This window comes from Mandrillus leucophaeus, unplaced genomic scaffold (genome assembly GCF_000951045.1).
Source record: "Mandrillus leucophaeus isolate KB7577 unplaced genomic scaffold, Mleu.le_1.0 Scaffold5, whole genome shotgun sequence".
NCBI lineage: Eukaryota > Metazoa > Chordata > Mammalia > Primates > Cercopithecidae > Mandrillus > Mandrillus leucophaeus.
The window spans coordinates 14,363,959-14,383,137 of NW_012105364.1; the positions used below are offsets into that span (position 1 = coordinate 14,363,959).

The 19,179-nt window shown below is 33.5% G+C and overlaps 1 protein-coding gene across 2 annotated transcripts in view; it reads right to left on the minus strand.

Annotated features, from left to right (window-relative positions):
• Window positions 1-19,179, minus strand: part of CPED1 (cadherin-like and PC-esterase domain containing 1) — a 327,742-nt gene that overhangs the window by 170,005 nt on the left and 138,558 nt on the right. For both annotated transcript variants that reach the window (XM_011995975.1, XM_011995976.1), the window contains exons 8-15: window positions 17,115-17,257; window positions 15,706-15,778; window positions 14,347-14,514; window positions 13,140-13,244; window positions 11,355-11,524; window positions 7,764-7,834; window positions 5,540-5,590; window positions 604-790 (exon numbers count right to left, since the gene is read on the minus strand). In XM_011995975.1, the coding sequence (XP_011851365.1) occupies window positions 604-790; window positions 5,540-5,590; window positions 7,764-7,834; window positions 11,355-11,524; window positions 13,140-13,244; window positions 14,347-14,514; window positions 15,706-15,778; window positions 17,115-17,257 (968 nt within the window). The remainder of the gene's footprint in view (window positions 1-603; window positions 791-5,539; window positions 5,591-7,763; window positions 7,835-11,354; window positions 11,525-13,139; window positions 13,245-14,346; window positions 14,515-15,705; window positions 15,779-17,114; window positions 17,258-19,179) is intronic.

Below are 19,179 nucleotides of genomic sequence, written 5' to 3' on the forward strand. Positions count from 1 at the left end.
AGTCACATAGAAGAGTCAGGGTTTGGAACCCGGGTTGTCCTGACTTCAATCCTTTCTACTAGACTTAGCTCTCAAGGGTTCCAAGTACATTTCTTTCCCTACAGCATGGAACCATGAGTATCTTCTTTGCTATGGACACAGCACAGAATAAGGTTCTATCTTCTGTTTAAAATTATGAACAAAAGAGTTGCTGACTTTTAAAAGAATCAACAGGAAAAAAAAGCCAGTGAGGTTGGGAAAGTTCGTGGTACTGTGTCCACAAATTGTGCACCAATTGGTTTAAGCAATCAATTTTTGAATATTCAAAAACTTGACATATTCAGCAATGTTAAAACATGAAGACAACAATAAGTGAGTTTTTTCCTTAATGGATCTTCTCTATATTTCATATAACAAGATCCTTTCTTGTTAAAATATTGTTACAAAGATGAGCTGCAAAGGTTGCCAATCTTTTTAAAAAACATGAGAAGGGGAAAGTTCACACCCTGGCAATCCTTCCACTGATCTTACGAATCAGCTTTTCTGAACCACTTTCAAAGTTTACATCAAATGTCTGCTTCCCAGTAGGGTGTCTCAACACAGCCCCAGTCAACATCCTCATACCTTGGCCCTGCCTGCTCGTACAGGTGCACCTTGCACTGACACTTAGGAGTCTCCACTCCAATTGTCACTGTTACCACATCAAATGGGACTTCAGAGTAATAATCTTTGATCTTTGGATTAAAGTCGGGATTTAGTTCCAAATGCGGATGTGTGAAGATCTGCTTGATATGACATGGTGTGTTTTTATCTGCTAAAAAAAACAAAAACAATGACAAAGACAACTGTGAAGTGGGTAAATATCTTTAAATAATAGATGATTAGGTTTTTCTTTTTCTGTTTCCTTTGAACAATTTCAATGATCCCTGCTGACTTTCCAATCAGTACCCTGATCATACATGATTTGTGGCTGCAGCTGGCTTTTCAATTCATCAGATTTTGTAGAATTTGCCTCATATAACAGCTGTTGACTTTAGTTGGTGTTATATAGATGGCATTTTTTGCTCAGTCCTTGAAATTTTAAAGGCACAGAAGGTGGGAAAATGTCTCTCCTGTGGATTGATAACATTTTTGTGATATTTACTGCATATATCAAGCAACTGTGTAAGTGGGAGTGATGGCTCTGTGGGATGGTGGCAGAAGGGGACCAGCAAGGAATGAGGAAAATTTCTTAATGTGGAGTGTCATTGAAATGCCATTTGATTGATATAGTATCTTATAGGCAGCATGAGGCAAAGACTGCAAGCTCCAGTATTATACAAAACAGACACAAAAACAAGGGCATCCTGAAACTGCTCCTTCTCAGGCCACCTTACTTGGGAAAGTACCATAAAGTATAAGAAGGAAATACTATACTCTGCTCCATCCTGTCACAGAACCTAGAATATTACTACATACCATCGATTCTGAATCATTAAAAAAATCTTTCTCTTTGTTAGCCCAATTGTTTACAGCTTTATTTCAGTGACAAAAAGAAGAAAAATAGCTTTATAGGCACATACACCAGCTACTGTTACATTATATTCAATGTTAATGTTTAGAATAAACAAATTACCCAAAAGCTTAACAAAATGTTTTTCAAAGAAGTATCAAGGAGTATTTCATTCTATCAATACTTTCCAATTGTCAACAAAATATCAACAAAGATAAACATAGAAAATTCTACAAAAATCAGTAGAATGAAAGTGTCTTGGTGTTTCCTTACATAAAATGTTCAGTGACATTTAACATGGCAACAAAAAAGATAACACAGAATTTGCTACAGGAAGCTATAAAACTGAACTTAGAGAAAGGAGATTATTTTATTAACTGTTGTGTTTATTAACTGTATTCTCTGTTTTTACATAGCTATAATATTGATTTTCCTAAAATCAAATCTGACGATTTGTCTTCCATTCTTTAGTGGTTTCTCATAATTTCCAGAGTCAACTCCAAGCTCCCAACAAGGCAAACAAGGCATTTCACAAGCCCTTCCCTGTCTTGCTCTCCAGCTGCATTGCCCATTATGCCCAGACTTTGTGCTTCAACAAGACCAAAATTTTTATTTTTCTCTGATGGACATGGAGGTGCACCACCAAATCCATGATGATGGGTGCCACTAACCCACATGGATGCTTCATTCTAGTTCTGGGGACTAGGTCTCTGTTTAGCTCCCATTATGGACTAAAACAATTAAAGGAAAAATGAAAAAAAAAAACCCTACATATTTCTGACCTATAAGCTATAGTTTTCTCAGGCTATGGAAGAAAAACAAATTCACGTATAAATTACGAACAATAATAATACAATAGATATACTGTAATTTTATTTCATAAAAAAGTCTTAGTAAAAAATAACCAGTAATGTTGGTTGAATAACTCATTGAATTGGGTAAACTGTCTGCTTCATTAATTGTACTTGTTATTTGACCTAATGATCAACCAAATATAGTATCTGGCTGATAGATGTAGGTGGTCTTCATCTATAATTTCAACGATGCTAATAGCCTCTGACATTTTCTTATAATAAAAAAGAAAAAAGAATGAAGGCAGAAATTGTTTTTATTAGAAGTCATTCTGTAAAGGACCACAGTTTTTAATTCAAATTCAACCACTTATCAATAATACATTCTTTTTTCATCGAAGTTTTCTCTCCAGTATTTTCTCTGTTAAAGACCCTGAGATAAGCACAATAAAAATGGGATATTATTAATCGTGAGATTTGATTCAAATGGCTGCAAACCTAACATAACATTAAACAAGCTGGAGTTGAGTTATGGGCTGTGCTTTGGAAATGACCATTGCTCAGGCACAAAGGGAATATAAACAGTTGCACTTTTCTGCTCAGAACTAGCTAAGTGAATAACAAAAAGGAAGATCTTTTTTCAAAATCAAACATAGAAGATGTGCTTTAACTTAATAGGATATATTTTTATAAATATTCCCTGAGAGCTAATTTCCCTGCAGTTTGTTCTTTCACTTAATAGTCACAGTTTTCAAGAGGGTCTGCCTCCTTAGGAACTGAAACAGCCCTAGATGACAGGAAATAAATGTGCAATCGTTCTCTTCAGCAAGTGCTCACTTTTGGTTTCATCAGAAAGTCTCCACCTCTGGTGTGAGCACTATCTCCTAAACCCCTGTCTGAAAGCTGATTTAGTTCTGACATCGTCTTCCACTGAAGTATCAGTGTTGCCGCCTACAAACACCTGGTGTTTGCTTGGCATCTTTCCCATCCCAGTCTCAACTTGTCTCAGGCCAGCTTACCTGAGATCTACGGAGAACTCAGCACGAGGTTCAGTGGTAGCAGCCTGCTTAATCTATTCGGCAAGTATATATGGGAAAGCTGTTTGAAGTTTTGGTTGCTTTTAATGGATTTCTTTTAACCACAGAATTTGATTGCCCTCTTGAGGAATAATCATAACTCATATTGAACATGAGAAGAGCCTAGACTCTTAAAGATAATCCCACCTATTCTGAGGCATCCTCACATTATTTTTTAAATCTTATTTTATACCATAAAAGTAGGAAGATTAATTACTAAAGATCCAGGCAGGACTAATTTTTATCAGCATAAAAACATGAACGAAGTTAAAGAGCCTATCTAACATGTTCACATCATCTACACCATATTACCTGGGAACTGGGCAGGGGCAGGGTGGGGCAGGAAGTGAGATCGTCCAGTGCAATCCTTTCATTTTACAAATGAGAAAATAGAAGCCCAAGGAGGCGGGGTGGCTTTCTGGATGTCTCATCTCGCCTTGGGCCTGGCACAGAGTAGACCCTCAACAAGTGTTCATTCTAATTTTGCTCCTAGTTTTCTCACTAGTCCTTTTCCCACCATATTCTAGACAACAGTTTTCCAGGAGAATGGAGTAGCATGTATTTTTCTAGGGGTAGGAGATTGGGTGGTGAGTGCAGGGAAGGAATGGCATAAGTAATACATGCTATCTTTATTCTCTATTAGCAATACTTTATTTAAAACGCCATTTTCTTTAATTGGCTATATATGTTAATTCTATTAAATTATATTATTATCTCAGCCTACCATGAACTTAACAATACTGATAAAACATCGTGAATGAATTAAATTGCATTTTAGATGATAAAAACTAGATTTTATTAAATTCAAAGACTTCTATTAATAATAAATTAGGCCAGGCATGGCAGCTCATTTCTGTAATCCCAGTACTGTGAGAGGAGGACCACTTGAGGCCAGGAGCTCAAGACCAGCCTGGGCAACAGAGCAACACCTCATTTCTATACAAAATTGCATAAATTGCCCAGCTGTAGTAGCTCATGCCTGTAGTCCTATCTATTTGGGAGGCTGAGGCAGAAGGATTGCTTGTGCCCAGGAAGTCAAGGTTGCAGTGGGCTATGATGGTGCCACTGCACTCCAGCAAGGACAGCAAAGTGAAATCCTATCTCTAAAACATAAATAAATAAAATAATATAATAAATTAAATCTAAATCTGTACTTTTTTCCAGCTTTAATGTTTTACTGAAATTGATTTTTATTTGTGGAAAACTAAATTTTCTAAGTTGATTTTTAGCACCAAATACATACATATATACATATGCACACACATGCATGTGTGTATATATATATTTAAGGTATGCATTATCAAGAAAAATCTTGCTATATAGAACTCAATTTTTCTACAATATATTATAGAATATTAAAAAAAACTCAGGGGTTTTTCTTTTTCTTTTCTTTTAGAGACAGGGTCTTGCTATGTCACTCAGGCTGGAGTACACTGATGCAATCATAGCTCACTATAACCTCGAACTCCTGGGCTGAAGTGATCCCCCTGCTTTGGCCTCCCAAAGCACTGGGCATATAGGTGCATGCCACTGTGCCCGGCCTACATTCAGGAGCTTTGAACAGAGAATCTGAAGACCCAGCTTTGTGATACAGCTCAGGCATTTAATAACCCTGTGACTTTGGAAAAATCAGTTAGACTCTCTAAGATGATATATTTGTGAGACCATTGTCTAATTGACCAGAATGAAGAAAATTATTTTTAAATTTAAAGTTAATACAAACTTAAAAGTATCTATTTTTCTCCTATTATGTCTTGGGGAAGAAATGAATTAAAAAATTGAAAATTGGCTTAACTGTTATAAAGAAAATTCTACTGAAGTACTAATCATTACAACAACAATCTGGTGAGAAAGAAATCACTGCCAGGTAGTGAGCCCCCTAAAGGTCAGTGTATAAAGCTGATAAGCCAAGCTCTTACATTTGAAAGGCTTCCAAGGCAATGCCCTAGAACCCCTAAAGCCTTTCAAAGTGGGTTTGGAAATCATTGTCCTTAAACAAAAAAAGTAATGTTTTATGTTCTTATGCAAAAGTGGTAGATACTGACTCCCTCAAAAATCTAATAACTCCTAAAATTTACTTTAACAATTAGCAGCCTAAGATACCCAAATATAATAAAATGATGGGTTTTATTTTTTTTTTCAAAATAAGGCTGTTCCCTAATTGTTGATGATGCTGCTACAACACTTCAATCTCAACTCACCATCACTGCAATGTATTTCTTTATTTTCATTCTTAATTTGTGGAACTGCAGCTAAAAAAAACAGAAATGTAAATTTAAAATAAAAACCATTAATCAAAATTTAAAATACACATTTAGCTATTAGATAACTTAATAAAACATGTTTTTTATTTAGCTTTTATTGTACTAGTGAACACTTCTAACTAAAACTGGAAGCTACAATAAAATAAGTTATTTTATCCAAAGCTCAGCAGAATTATTATTTCAAATAGAAAAATATTAAGAGAGAGAACGAATGGCCTAAATGCCATTTATTGCCTGAAGTTGATCAGTCAAGGTGCCGTATAGTTTCTATATCCTATGACTATAATTTTCCAAATCATTAGAATTATAGAAGTGCCATCCAGTTGGTTCCACTAATATTTACTCTATATTTTTAATTCAACCAAATATTTATTTTTAAAATGCCTTAATAAATATTTATGAAACAAATGAGTGAATAAAACACTCCGGGTGCTTAAATCATTCATTTATAGAGGAAAAAACTGGTGGGTAAAAGAAAGGCAGTTTCTCTCAGTTCTCCACTGCACCTACTGATTCATTCTATTGAACCAGTGATTCTCAAACTCTAGCCTCAGAATCATCAGAAGGGCTTGTTAAAACACGAAGTGCTGGGTCTCATCACCGGAGATTCTGATTGAGTAGATCTGAATTGCTATGTTTTCCAGGTGATTCTGGGGAGAGGGGGACACATATTGAAAACCACTGTATTGGGCTAAATCCTGTTTCATAATAGAAAAACTTTGAACTAAAAAAAAATTATAGACATATGTGTGGGTACTTCTTTTCATTTTTTTCTTTTTAAAATTAGAAGTAATTTTTTCTTGTAACAAAAAGTTCAGATGTTCTTTGGAATGAAAAAATGAGAAAATAGAGATAAGCCAAAGAGGAAAAATATAAATCACCACGAATTTTTCCTGAGCTTCACGGTGAGGTAGCCAATTGTTAGGTTTAACAATAGATCATAAACAATTTTCATGTCATAAATATTCTTTCACAACATAAGAATGAATTTACAACATTTTATTTGATAACTCTAGCTTACTTTGTGTGTCCAGTCCACTCTTATTGCAATAGTAATGAACTCCAGTTTTTAAATTTGTTGATAATTTACGTAATTAAATGTTGTATATATTATTTCCTTAAAACGAATATCTAGAAGTAAAATTACTGAGCTATAAAAATAACTTTTAAAACTTTTCTTACATTTTGTTAAATGGCCCCTTAATAGAGGTTGTTCTAATTTATACATCCAACAGCACTATGAGAATATTTATTTCCCTACTCTCTCCCCAACTCTATCTTTTTTAAAGTTTTATTTTAATTGACACATAATTCTGGGGTACGATGTGAAATATTTTGATACATGTATACATTGTGTAATGATTAAATGTGGCTAATTAGCATACCCATCACTTCAAACATTTATCATTTCTTTGTGGTGAGATTATTCAAAATCCTTTCTTCCAGCTATTTAAAAATATACATTGGTTAATGATAGTCATTCCACTGTTTAATAGAACAACAGAATTTTTTCTTCTATCTAACTATAACCAATCTCTGGCCGCCTCCTTCCCTCCCTACCTCCCCAGCCTCTAGTAACTACTATTCTACTCTCTATGACAGCATAAAACTGGTAACCCCTCTCTACTTCTGTGAGATCAACTTTTTTCAATCCCACATGAGTGAGATTACTGGGTTTTTATCTTTTTGTGTCTGGCTTATTTCACTTAACATTCTCCAGGACTATCTATGTCACAAATCACAAATAACAGGATTTCTTTCTCTTTCGTGGCTGAATAGTATTCCATTATGTATATATACCCCCATTTTCTTTATCCATTTGTTCACTGATGAACACTTAGTTTGATTCTATATCTTGGCTATTGTGTGTAGTGCTGTAGTTAACACCAGAGTACAAATATCTCTTCAACATACTGAGTTCATTTCCTTTGGATAGATATCCAGTAGTGGGATTGCTGGATTCCCTCTCTATTATTTTAAGAAAATTCTTTCCAAATTTAAGGAAAAATAGTATTTCCTCATTTAATTTTCATTTTTGATTGCTAATGAAGCTAAATATTTTGCATTTTTTTGACAGGAAATACTAAATAAGTATTTAGTTATGTTGAAATAAGTGGGAATATACATTTATATCTATATATATATAGATAGATAGATTTACCTTTTTTATTTTCTATTGCATCAAATCGTACTTGTGGTTTTTCAATGTTCTTATCCTCTGTGAAAGAATCCCTGCAAATGCAATGCCAAACAACTCTGGATTAATGAAATGAACAAAACTCATGGAAACTACATCTAACGCTATCTCTTCTTCCGTGTGGGCACAGTTACTTTGATGAACACAAAAAACACTTTCTGCATTTCAATCCTCAAAACTGGCAATCTACCCTTAAAGGAAGTAGGTGGAAATCTCATCATCCCTAATCAGCAGAAGCACATTTGAATAAAACCAGGGTAAAAAGTCACTCTCAGTCCAAATCTGAGGAATCTCAGATAGTTTGGGTCCAATAGAAGTGATTCAAGAATACACATTCTTCTTAGAAATCTGTTTGGCTATAGTTATACTGTTTTGGAGCAAAACGTCTTGGAAGCACCGAGGCACAGCCTGAGAAGAACATACATTTAATTGAAGAAATACAAGTGTACCATGCAGAAAATGACCTATGTCTTGCCAAGTCTTCTACCCTTAAACTCTAATTAACAGTAGTGAATAGTAAGGGTTAGTTATATTCTGGTGTGTTCACCTAACTTTCTCTGTTGTATAACTAAATACTTGGCCAGATTGCCCTTTAAATCCTCAGATTTGGGACGAAAATAATTTAAATTGCAGACAGAAAAACTGCTGGTCCTGATGATAAAGAACAGCAGGCAGGATCATCTGCAGGCCCCTGACAAGACTTTCCTGTGCTGGTGCAAATCTCCATTTCCACCCCAGCACAATGGAGATAACAGTGTTTACCTTACTTCACAGGGATGCTATGAGAGTTAAATACAATTTTCTTTGTTAAATAACATTTTAGAAATCTGTGTTGTCCCAGATATTGTGCTGGGTACTGTAATGGAGAAGAGATAAATAAGACATATTCAGCTCCAAATATAAACATCAGCTAAGAAATTTAAAAGCATCAAGGAATTAAAATTATTGCTAATGGGGGAAACCATGATAATTTTTTACATGATAATTTTATTTTAAAAACTGTTTATTCCAGGTGACTCTTACAAAAGACAGACCCTGAAATGCACAGAAACTGAAGTTTGGAAAGGTTACTATCTTAATGGAATGAGACACTCTGTATGTAAAGGCATCCTGCAGTGATTTTCTGCATAATTTTGTGAATACATTATTTCAAATCCATGTGGATTTTCATTGAAAGCATTTTCTTAGAGTGATGTACAATGCAACTGTATTTCTAGTAAGGTAAAATTAGCACATGGTGCATAACGTTGATTTTAAGATTTTCATTCTTTTCAGATTTACACTAATTCTGTTGAGATCTCTGGATTTTGAGCCTCAGGACAAATACATAACTATTACTTAGTATTGTCATGCTTTCCTGACTTTCTCGCCTCATTGCTACAAGAGAATGATCTTTCCTGAAAATGAAAGATGAAGTCATTGAACACAGGTAGTGTACATCCGTAAAGTTGATATTTTCTATAGAAAAAAACTGTGGTAACCATTGGGAAGATAAGGACAATGATGACCTCCCTGTCTGCATGATGTACTGGACCATGAATGAGTCCTGGACCAAAGCACTGGACCACGGATGAAAAGGCCAGGGTCCTAGTTCCAACTCTATTTCTATTAGCTTCGTAACCTGAGCAAACGACCCATCTTCTTAGCACTTCATTTTCTCATCTGGAACATGTATATAACATGCACCCTCATTGCAATATGGCATGAATGATAATTAAATATATACACACTTACCGGTAACCTTGAAGATAATTAGATTTGGGCATTTTCTTCTTGAATGCAAGTAAAATTAGCAATATACTAATTGCTTGTTGACAAACATAATAAGGTTTACTTGTCTCACTATTAACTTAAATATTTCAAACTTGTCTTGCTTTTCCCATTAAAAAAGAAAAACATTACCCACACTATAGAAGCTAAAATGATCATTGAATAGAAACACGGAAAGGAAAGTATACTGATATTTACTACCTACCTGTGCTACAGCGTATCAGATGCTATGAAGCAAATGAAAGTTATTTTATGTAATCATACTAAAATATACATAGTTCATAGTATAATGTATATTTTGCAGATAAGAAAACTGAAAAATACAGAGGGGTCCAAATCTTGTCTTCATAAACTCTAAAGTTGGGATTTTTGAATATAGTCTCTATGATTCAAAAAAGTCCTCACCTTTTCCAACTATACTCAACACTGACCATTAGCAAATTTTCTTATTGAAAGAGACTTCAATCTTCTAAATTTAAGATCAGAACACTGCTTAATCTTATAACCTATGTGGAGTTTGAGAAAATTTTGCTTGGGAACAAACTTTCCAAAGTTTGAGTATCTTGAGGGAGCTTCCTCAAAGTTAAAAACAATACTTTTAAATAGCTTCCTTTGGAAATCGAGTCTGTTTTTCACCCATCTATAATAAATGAGACAATCTTAGATTATTTGAGTGAGTGTAAAGTACAAAGTGTCTCTGAAGTATGTTATTTAAAACCTAACATGCAAACACATAAACAAAACCTTCTGCTAGGTCTACTACTTCCAGGTATTGAGGAAATAAAACCAGCTTCTTAAAGCTGTGGCAACTAAAGTGAATTCCGATCCTGGGACATGTCCTAAGAATTCTTCAAATATACGATCATTCAAATTTTTGAATTGTAAAAATAAAGTTTTTATAGAACTGTTTTCAGTATATCCTGAGCAGAAAGAAGTGAAGTGTAAGTCAATAGAACCAAAGCCATGGCCCAGGGTGACTGCAAAAGACTTAAATGATTATGGCAGGGCCATTTAGTCTTTCATCTCTCTAGGAGGTTTAGGTTTACTTCTGTTTTGCTGCCAGTAGAAAAGTCAAATACTCCCGTAATACCATCCATATAAAAGAGAAGCAGAAAAAACCTTAGGTGTTGCCCCTTTTCCCTAACTAGTGGAGGTAAAATTTTATCTGTCTCAGTTCTCTCTTACTCCCTAATTACTACTTCTCACTAGAATGGAAGTGAAGTTGGGAAATTTTATCTTACCCAAATATTTTCCTCTAAGATTCTATCTTCTAAAAAAGGAAAAACTCCAAAGTTCTACCTTCTAAAACCAAAATATGAATTGTGACAAAGACAGAACATATGTATATACATTCAATGGGTTTTGCTCAGAAAAAAGTCACACCTCAAAAACTCTCTAAATACATAATCTTACTGTCTCAAGCTGCCACTCTGACCGATGGTTCATAAAACAAATCTCACCTAATTATTTCTGTCTGATACCCTCAAAATTCAAGAATATATATCACAGAAGGAAACCAGATTGAAACTTTCAATTCTAAACATTATAGTGGAGTCAAGTCTTGTTGGTTTAAAAAACTGTTGGATACATTTTTATTAAAGTGTTTGAAGACCACTAGAATCATTATGGTTTCAATGTCTGAAGACATTTGTTTTCTAGAGCATGGAAATTTGGACACACTTTTTTGTTGTTGCTGCCTGCTTTAACATAAGCAAAGCCTTTTGAAATCAATCTGTAGACTAGAGATTTTCTGGATTGTACAATTCAAATTTGTGGTTATCTTACCATTCCAGTGGATGTGGCTGTGTCTTTTTATTCATGAACTGAAACTGTTCAAATACATTTAAAAGAGACCAGTATTGGGTCGCGACTGAGCCAGGATTTCCCACAGGATTTGCCATATCATAAAATTCACGCATCAGTGACTGAATCCCAGGAGTAGTCGATGGGAAGAGCTGAGAACACAAAACATCAGCATAAGTTATGGAAAACAAATTATAATGTAGTATTACTATGAACAGCTTTATACTTAGTCATTTATCTAAAAAATCAGATATTTGCTAAAAATCCATTGGTCAGTACTATAAATTAGATTTCTGTGAAGTTGTTGATGTAAATGCCACTTTTTATAAGAAATTAATTTTGTTGATGAGCATATTTCCAAATGGGATTTTTTTTTCTTTTCATTGAATATAAATGGATTTCTCTTTCCTGTTACAGATACCTGAAGACACCTGAATAACAGAGTTAGGGAGCAGGAAGAATGAGACAGCTTCTTGGGTTACAAATGAATTATGTCAGAGTGAGAAATATTAATCTCCCCCTCTTTCCCCTGCAAAGAAAAATCTGTGGTTATCTCCTTTCTACTGTGAGAACCAGGAAATTGGAATTTTCTCTTTCTCTTGCAAAGTAATTATTTAGTTCTTCCTCAAGTTATGGTGAGAAATGTTCTCCATATTATCAGTATCCAAAGTTAACAAATTCTTGAAGAGTGAAGACAGGTCCCTTTTATTATCTTTTTATAGTATTAAGTCAAATTGTTGGGAAAGTAATACTTATAAGTTTCAAATAGTTAAAATGATATTGTGTCAACTCAATTATCTTTGGGGAAATTAGCTTACTTTGAATCCTCCAAAATTTGGGACTAAATTAGAAAAAGGAGCATCAAACACTCATTAATTAATTTAGTAAGTTGATTAAACTCATACAAGTAGTGTATGTATGTATATACATATATATACACACACATATAGTTTTTACAAGTAAGATAAATACTTGAGTGAAACATCAGGGTAATTATTAATGACTAAGAATGCTATTTCAAAAAGATATTTCAGATGAACAAATCTTAGGTGGAAAAATACAAATTCATTTTAGTCTATATAAGCATCAGAACTGGAAAGAAAACAAGTATTGAATATGCATTTCATATGCAATAAATTATCCTTTGATATTGACCAAGGAATTAACAAAATACATAGAAGATAAAATGAATGCCTTTTTAAAAATATATAAACCAGCTAAAGTTATAATTATTTACATTTTCTTTCTTTGAAGTTCGATATACAGTTATAAGAAATTAGGTTTAGGTAGTTTTCTAAAATATTATTTTCAACTCTATATGATTTTACAAAAACAAACGGTATAATAAGCAGAAATAATAAACAGAAATAACAAGGATATAATAAGCAGAAATAATAAACAGAAATAACAAGGATATAATAAGCAGAAATAACTTTTGGTTGCATGTAAATGTTCTGAAGCTAAAAGTAAAACTTCTTCAGAAAAATGTTGACATTTTCCCCTTGAGAACCGTCAAATTCTGGCAGTTGCTAATCCCATATTATTTTACCTTTAATAAGTCACATATTGTTTGCAAACTCTTAAAGTAATGCATATAAATCTTGCTAATTTTGCTACTTAGATCTCTGAAAAGAGCAAAGTAGCTTATAAAGATTTCTATTTCTTAGAGAAATACTTCATCTAGTTTGATGTCAAAATCAGGTAGCTTACAGTGATTTACTCTAATTTCAGTCACCAAGAAAGAATCAAATGTCACTTTTGCTTTACCAGTTGGAATTGTCCCAGACTTCCAAGTTCCTTTATGAAAGTCATAATTGAGTTAATTTCTTCTAAGGATAGACACTGATTTAGTTCCTTTTGATAGTTTTCACCCTGTATTGGTAGGGGGAAAAAACTTAAGCAATTTCTAAAAAGTCAAACCATGTTCAACCCAATTACCTCCCATTTCATAAACCAATCAAATTTTGAGTTATATGAACAACTGAGCTAATTAATGTTAAATAATACATAGCAACTTCAACTTGTCTCAGTGGTGTCTGAATATAAGAAAGCTTCATATTTGACAGGGAGGACCTGGATAAAATAGCTCAATGATGCTTTGGTAGTGAGACTGGGGAGATGCTAACATGTTACAAAAATCAATCAATCTTATTTTGAAGTTCTATGCCCTATTCATTGGCATTTGCCCAAACATGACAATAGGTGTGAATGCTTAAAAAAATCAGTATTATAACTCATATCCTCTGACATCAATCTGGAGCACTCACTGCTATTCTAAACTACCACCAAAGAGTTCTAACATTTCTTTTATTCTATAATACATGCAACAAACCTGCACACGTACTCTCTGAACTTAAAAGATGAAAGAAAAAATTAAAAACTAAAAAAGTATTCTGGAGTATACAATATATATTATTCATAATATCCAAAAATATTTCGTAATCCCAGCACTTTGGGAGGCCGAGCCAGGCGGATCACGAGGTCAGGAGTTCAAGATCAGCCTGGCCAATATGGTGAAACTCTGTTTCTACTAAAAATACAAAAATTAACCAGGTGTGGTGGCGTATGCCTGTAGTCCCAGTGACTTGGGAGGCTGAGGCAAGAGAATCGCTTGAACCCGGGAGGCAGAGGTTGCAGTGAGCCGAGATCATGCCACTGCACTCCAGCCTGGGTGGCAGAGTGAGACTCTGTCAAAAAAAAAAAATAGAAAAAAGAAAAGAAAAAGAAAAAATAAGAAATTATGAACACTTTACTTAATTTTCAACCTATAATTTTATGATAATCAGTCACTTGACTAGTTAGCTGACATAAAAGTAATCTCAGTCCAGAGGTCAGAAAAAATTAAAGTGTGATATAATAGATACCAATTAATTTCAAGTGAATGATCAAGTTGCTGAATTGCACAATAAAGAGAAAGACACCTTCTAAGGAATGACTTGAAAAAATATTTATCAATACGCAAATATGTACTTACCTTCAATACATCTGATCTATAAAGTCTCTGAAATATCTCAGAAAATATGGAAAGCGATGATTCATTAGGGAAGAGAAAATTGAAAGTATCATTTAAAAGGAATTCTTCTGTATTTTGGTCCTCAAAGTCCATATTATCATTATCTTGAAAATGTAAATGCTCGTGTACCTTTGAAAGAACAAAAGCACAGCAAATATTTTTCATCAATTTACTTTTAAGGCAATGGAATGATTTCTAAGACATGATTTACTTCCTGTTGGATTATAGATCAGAACTGACATCTAGTGGTCTTTTTGGAGGTCAACAGTTTTATAAATGTGAATAATGTTTGTTTTTTTAAAGATACAATTTAAAGACACAATTAATGTTCAGCATAAGAAAACTAATATATTATAAAGTCACATTAGTTTATCTTGATACCCTTTATAGCTGAAGAATATGCTTTCATGGAAGATAATACATAACATTTTTTTCTGAACAATTTTAAAAAGCATAATACAAACTACTAGGTATGCATGCAAAATAAGGAAACAATGACTATTTAAAAGTGTCAATTAATAAAGTTTTAAATTTTTATGGAGAAATCTTGGAGCTAGTTAACCAAACGTCTGAGCCATCTATAATGTAATTGGTTTACCTGTATAATAGTTTGAAGACACATAAATGTTATACAAAGCTGATTTCTAGTTACATATAATTTTATTTTCCCCTTCTTCCTTTTTTTCCACCTCATATTCCAAGGTACAACTTTCTTAGACTAATTTAATAAATTATTTTTTATCTTTCTGCTTCTAAGGGCTATGTTAGAGGAAAAAAAATATGTTGGGGGAGATGATCTGAATGACTGTATTTAATTTGAGAGAAAGGAAAAGAATCAAAATAGATAAAAACACTTCACTCTACACATATCTATACCAGAAAAAGAATTTCAAAAATTCCCATGGTTTTTTTAATTAAATATAAACCAATTTTAAACTAAATATCTATATGCAATAAAGGTTATCTTTTCATAACCTCATGTAAATACACCAGATAATCTGTTACTTTCTATTATCTACACATCTTCTTTTTTCCATTAATGCATGCTTGACTTCATACCACATTTATTTCACAAATAGTACTTGAACTATAGAAAACTTCATGTTTATTTTACAGAGACACATAGACAAGATTAGACTCATAGATTCTCCACATACTAGTTAATTCTCTGAACCACAGTGAATATAAGCCTACAGTACTTTTGCAAATTGCTATTTTTTGATTGGTTACTATGAATGAAAACAACACCACCACACACACACTGATCTTTCACCACAAGGTAGAAGCTCACATCACTCATGAAGCCTTTGGCATACTGACCTGTAGCACTACAGGGTGCATGAAACTGCCATAACCAATATCAAAAGTTAGAAGTTGAAAGCAGAATCTGCATCTAAAATGAAAACACAAGGTACCATAAAAGTAAAGACACAGGCACACGTATGTTTATTACAGCACTATTTATAATAGCAAAAACTTGGAACCAACCCAAATGCCCATCAATGATAGACTGGATAAAGAAAACGTGGCACATACACACCATGGAATACTATGCAGCCCTAAAAGGGAATGAGTTCAAGTCCTTTGCAGGGACATGTATGAAGCTGGAAACCATCATTCTCAGCAAACTAACCCAGGAACAGAAAACCAAACACCGCATGTTCTCACTCATAAGTGGGAACTGAACAATGAGAACACATGGACATAGGGAGGGGAACATCACACACTGGGGCCTGTTGGGGGGAGGGGGGCAAGGGGAGGGAGAGCATTAGGACAAATACCTAATGTATGCAGGGCTTAAAACCTAGATGATGGATTGATGGGTGCAGCAAACCACCATGCCATATGTATACTATGTGACAAACCTGCACGTTCTGCACATGTATCCCAGAACTTAAAGTAAAATAATAAAAACAACCATATCCTCTTGCTACATTTACTCTCATTTGGTGTCACATTAATATTTACTATAGTTAAATTTCAATGTCTACTAATTAAAAAGAGCAGTGGCTTGGATAATGTAAAATTACATGTGATGAATTTTTGGATTTGGCTTCTATTTTATTTCTTACAGAAAATAAAAATAAACCTAAATCTTCATGACACATTAAACTAAGCAATAAAGTTAATCCATGGAAACCTAAATATGAAGAAGAAAACCCTCCTACTCCTACATGCTACGCACTTATTCATGTATAAATTATGATAAGGTTTAAATTGATGTGCTTCCCCCACTTTTTCACATACTAGATTTAACATTTCGTTAGAAGACAGGCAATAAGTTATATTCAAGTAAACAGATATGGGAATAGGAGTTATTGAATTTTGTTAACGAAGTTCTTCATTTTCTGCTCTACATTATGAAATCAGTGGGATATTTGAGAATGAAATTTATTACGTATAAGTAAGATTATACCTAGTCAACGCCAGGTATCTATGATAGAAATAGTTGCGCTTGAAAAGGGGGCTGCAATTAAAAGCTTAACTTTTAAAATGTGTACTTTACTTCTTGTTGCCACTATTTAGATACTACTGAGTCTGTTACATGTTCTAAAGTTTGAGGATCTATAAATATGGCCACATATGTTTAGAAGATCATATTTGTGTATTGACATAAAATTTTCCAAGTACCACCTACTTATGATAATTAAGATATATTTCCACCAACAATTTTTAAAAGATAAGTTTCTTTCTTTATTTTCTTTTTTAAAATTAAAATTTGTTTTTACCTATGGAAGGTCTTTGGTCCCAAAGTAGATGTTTCACTGAATACTTCAGTCGCTAGCAGGAGTTTGCCAATTGCTTCCTTCATAATATCAAAAGCCTGATGAGGTGAACTGGCTCTCAGGAATGTCTCAAAAAATGTTTGCAGCTGTGAACAAAGTAAAGGATTCACGTGTTAAAACAACAGCCTCAGTTTGTCTATCATTTTCAAGGTGACCAATTTGAAGGATTGTTCTAGGTTATCTCTACTTGTCACGCCCCCAAAAAACCCCTTAATCAGTAAGTTTGGTAATCTAAGATACAAGTATATTGAAAGAGAAAGGTTTAAATATATTATAATTTAAATTTCTTTAGAAGTGCTTACTCCATTTTATTTTCCTCATTTCACAGCATCTAATCATGGAAAATGCAAGTCTTGTCATCAGAACTCTGAAGTTTCATTTGTAGCTCTACTCACTAGGTGAGCTGGGCTTGCCACTCACTCCTCCGAATCTTTGTGTCCTTCTCTTTAAATTGGGATTAATATCTACCAACCAGAGAGATGTGAAGCCAAATTAGGAGAAAATGTATTTGAAAGTCATGTTAAAGTATGAAATTCAAATGTTAGTTTTGTATTATTATCAATTTTGGGGGTATATTAGAACAAAAATAAATGTATCAAAGTTGCTTTTTCCTCATGCCATTATTCTGTGCAAGATCTAGCCAACCAGATAAGATTCTGAGAGAATCCCAGTGTCCTGTTAATGTTTTAATTCTTAATTATTTCATGTGGATAGAGAGTATACGGAGGTATTACAAAAAAGGGGGAATGAAGCTCAATTTGTGTCATCTTAAAAACACAATTGTTAGTATCAAAAACAGCTGTTTTTATTTGCTTAAATATTAAAATGATTAAAACAAAACTACCTCTTGATGATGCTTCATATCAAAGTTCAAGTGGATATTTTTTAAAAATATGAAACAAGTCTCATATTGATTCATAAACTTTCTCTGGATAAACATACTCTTTTAAAGATGAAGAACAAAAAATATTTTTTGAAAAAACATGCAGCAGGTATTCTATTAATGTTTTTTGGAAAAACAGACTAAATCTATCCAGACTACACAGGATTGCAAAGTGAAAAACTTTTGTTGCTATGATAAAGAAGGACAAATATTGGCCTGGATTGCCTGTGGAAAATGGCAAATGTGTCTTCTCAATGCACAAGCAAAATTCCCCCAAGATAAACAAATACTGGCTTCATAAACTTTTCCAGCTGAAAACAGAAACCTAATAAGATTACACATAGAGACCCTAAGAATGTGTCATTAGTATTTGGCAATTGGGATGTTTTTCCATTTTACTAAGGAAAATAAATGTAATAATTGTATGATTAAAAGAAAACAAATTATTGCTAACACTAAAAATGTTAACACCCTTGAATCAAAGCAGAGTAACATTATGTTTTTCCAAGTAAAAGTAACTCATCATATTTCACTCATTTCACCACATTATGTAGAAAGGTTTATTTGTGACATTGTTGCATTTTCCTAGTTTAATGTTACCTGAATATCATAGAGGTTAAGGTTAATAATAGATGAAAGTTGGAAATGTCTATGTAGCATATGAGATAAATAAGATTAATTTTAAGATTATATCTCCATGAGGAAGAATAATTAGCAAATTAATGTCTCAGGGTTGCACTTACTTCTCTAAAATGAAAATGATTATTTCTTAATTTCTTAATGTAACAATGAGCATTTAAATATGGGATGCCATTCAATTCAACTTTTAGAGAGAACTGCAGCCTTTAGAAAGCCCTGTGTTCTGTGCTTTGGGGGACAAGTTGCATAGTACATAGGTATTACCTCTATAGACATTAGAGGTAAAAAGGTCCAGGTTCAACTCTGGTTTTGTGCCAAAGTTGTGTGACTTTGTGGGATCAATAACAGTGCCTACTTTATAGAGGTATCGCTGAGATTAAATGAGAGAATGTACATAAGGAATTCCACCACCCAGCACATCTGTATTCAGTACATGTCAGTTCCTTTTATTTTTTATTAATTAAAACAAGACAACTGGGCATGGTG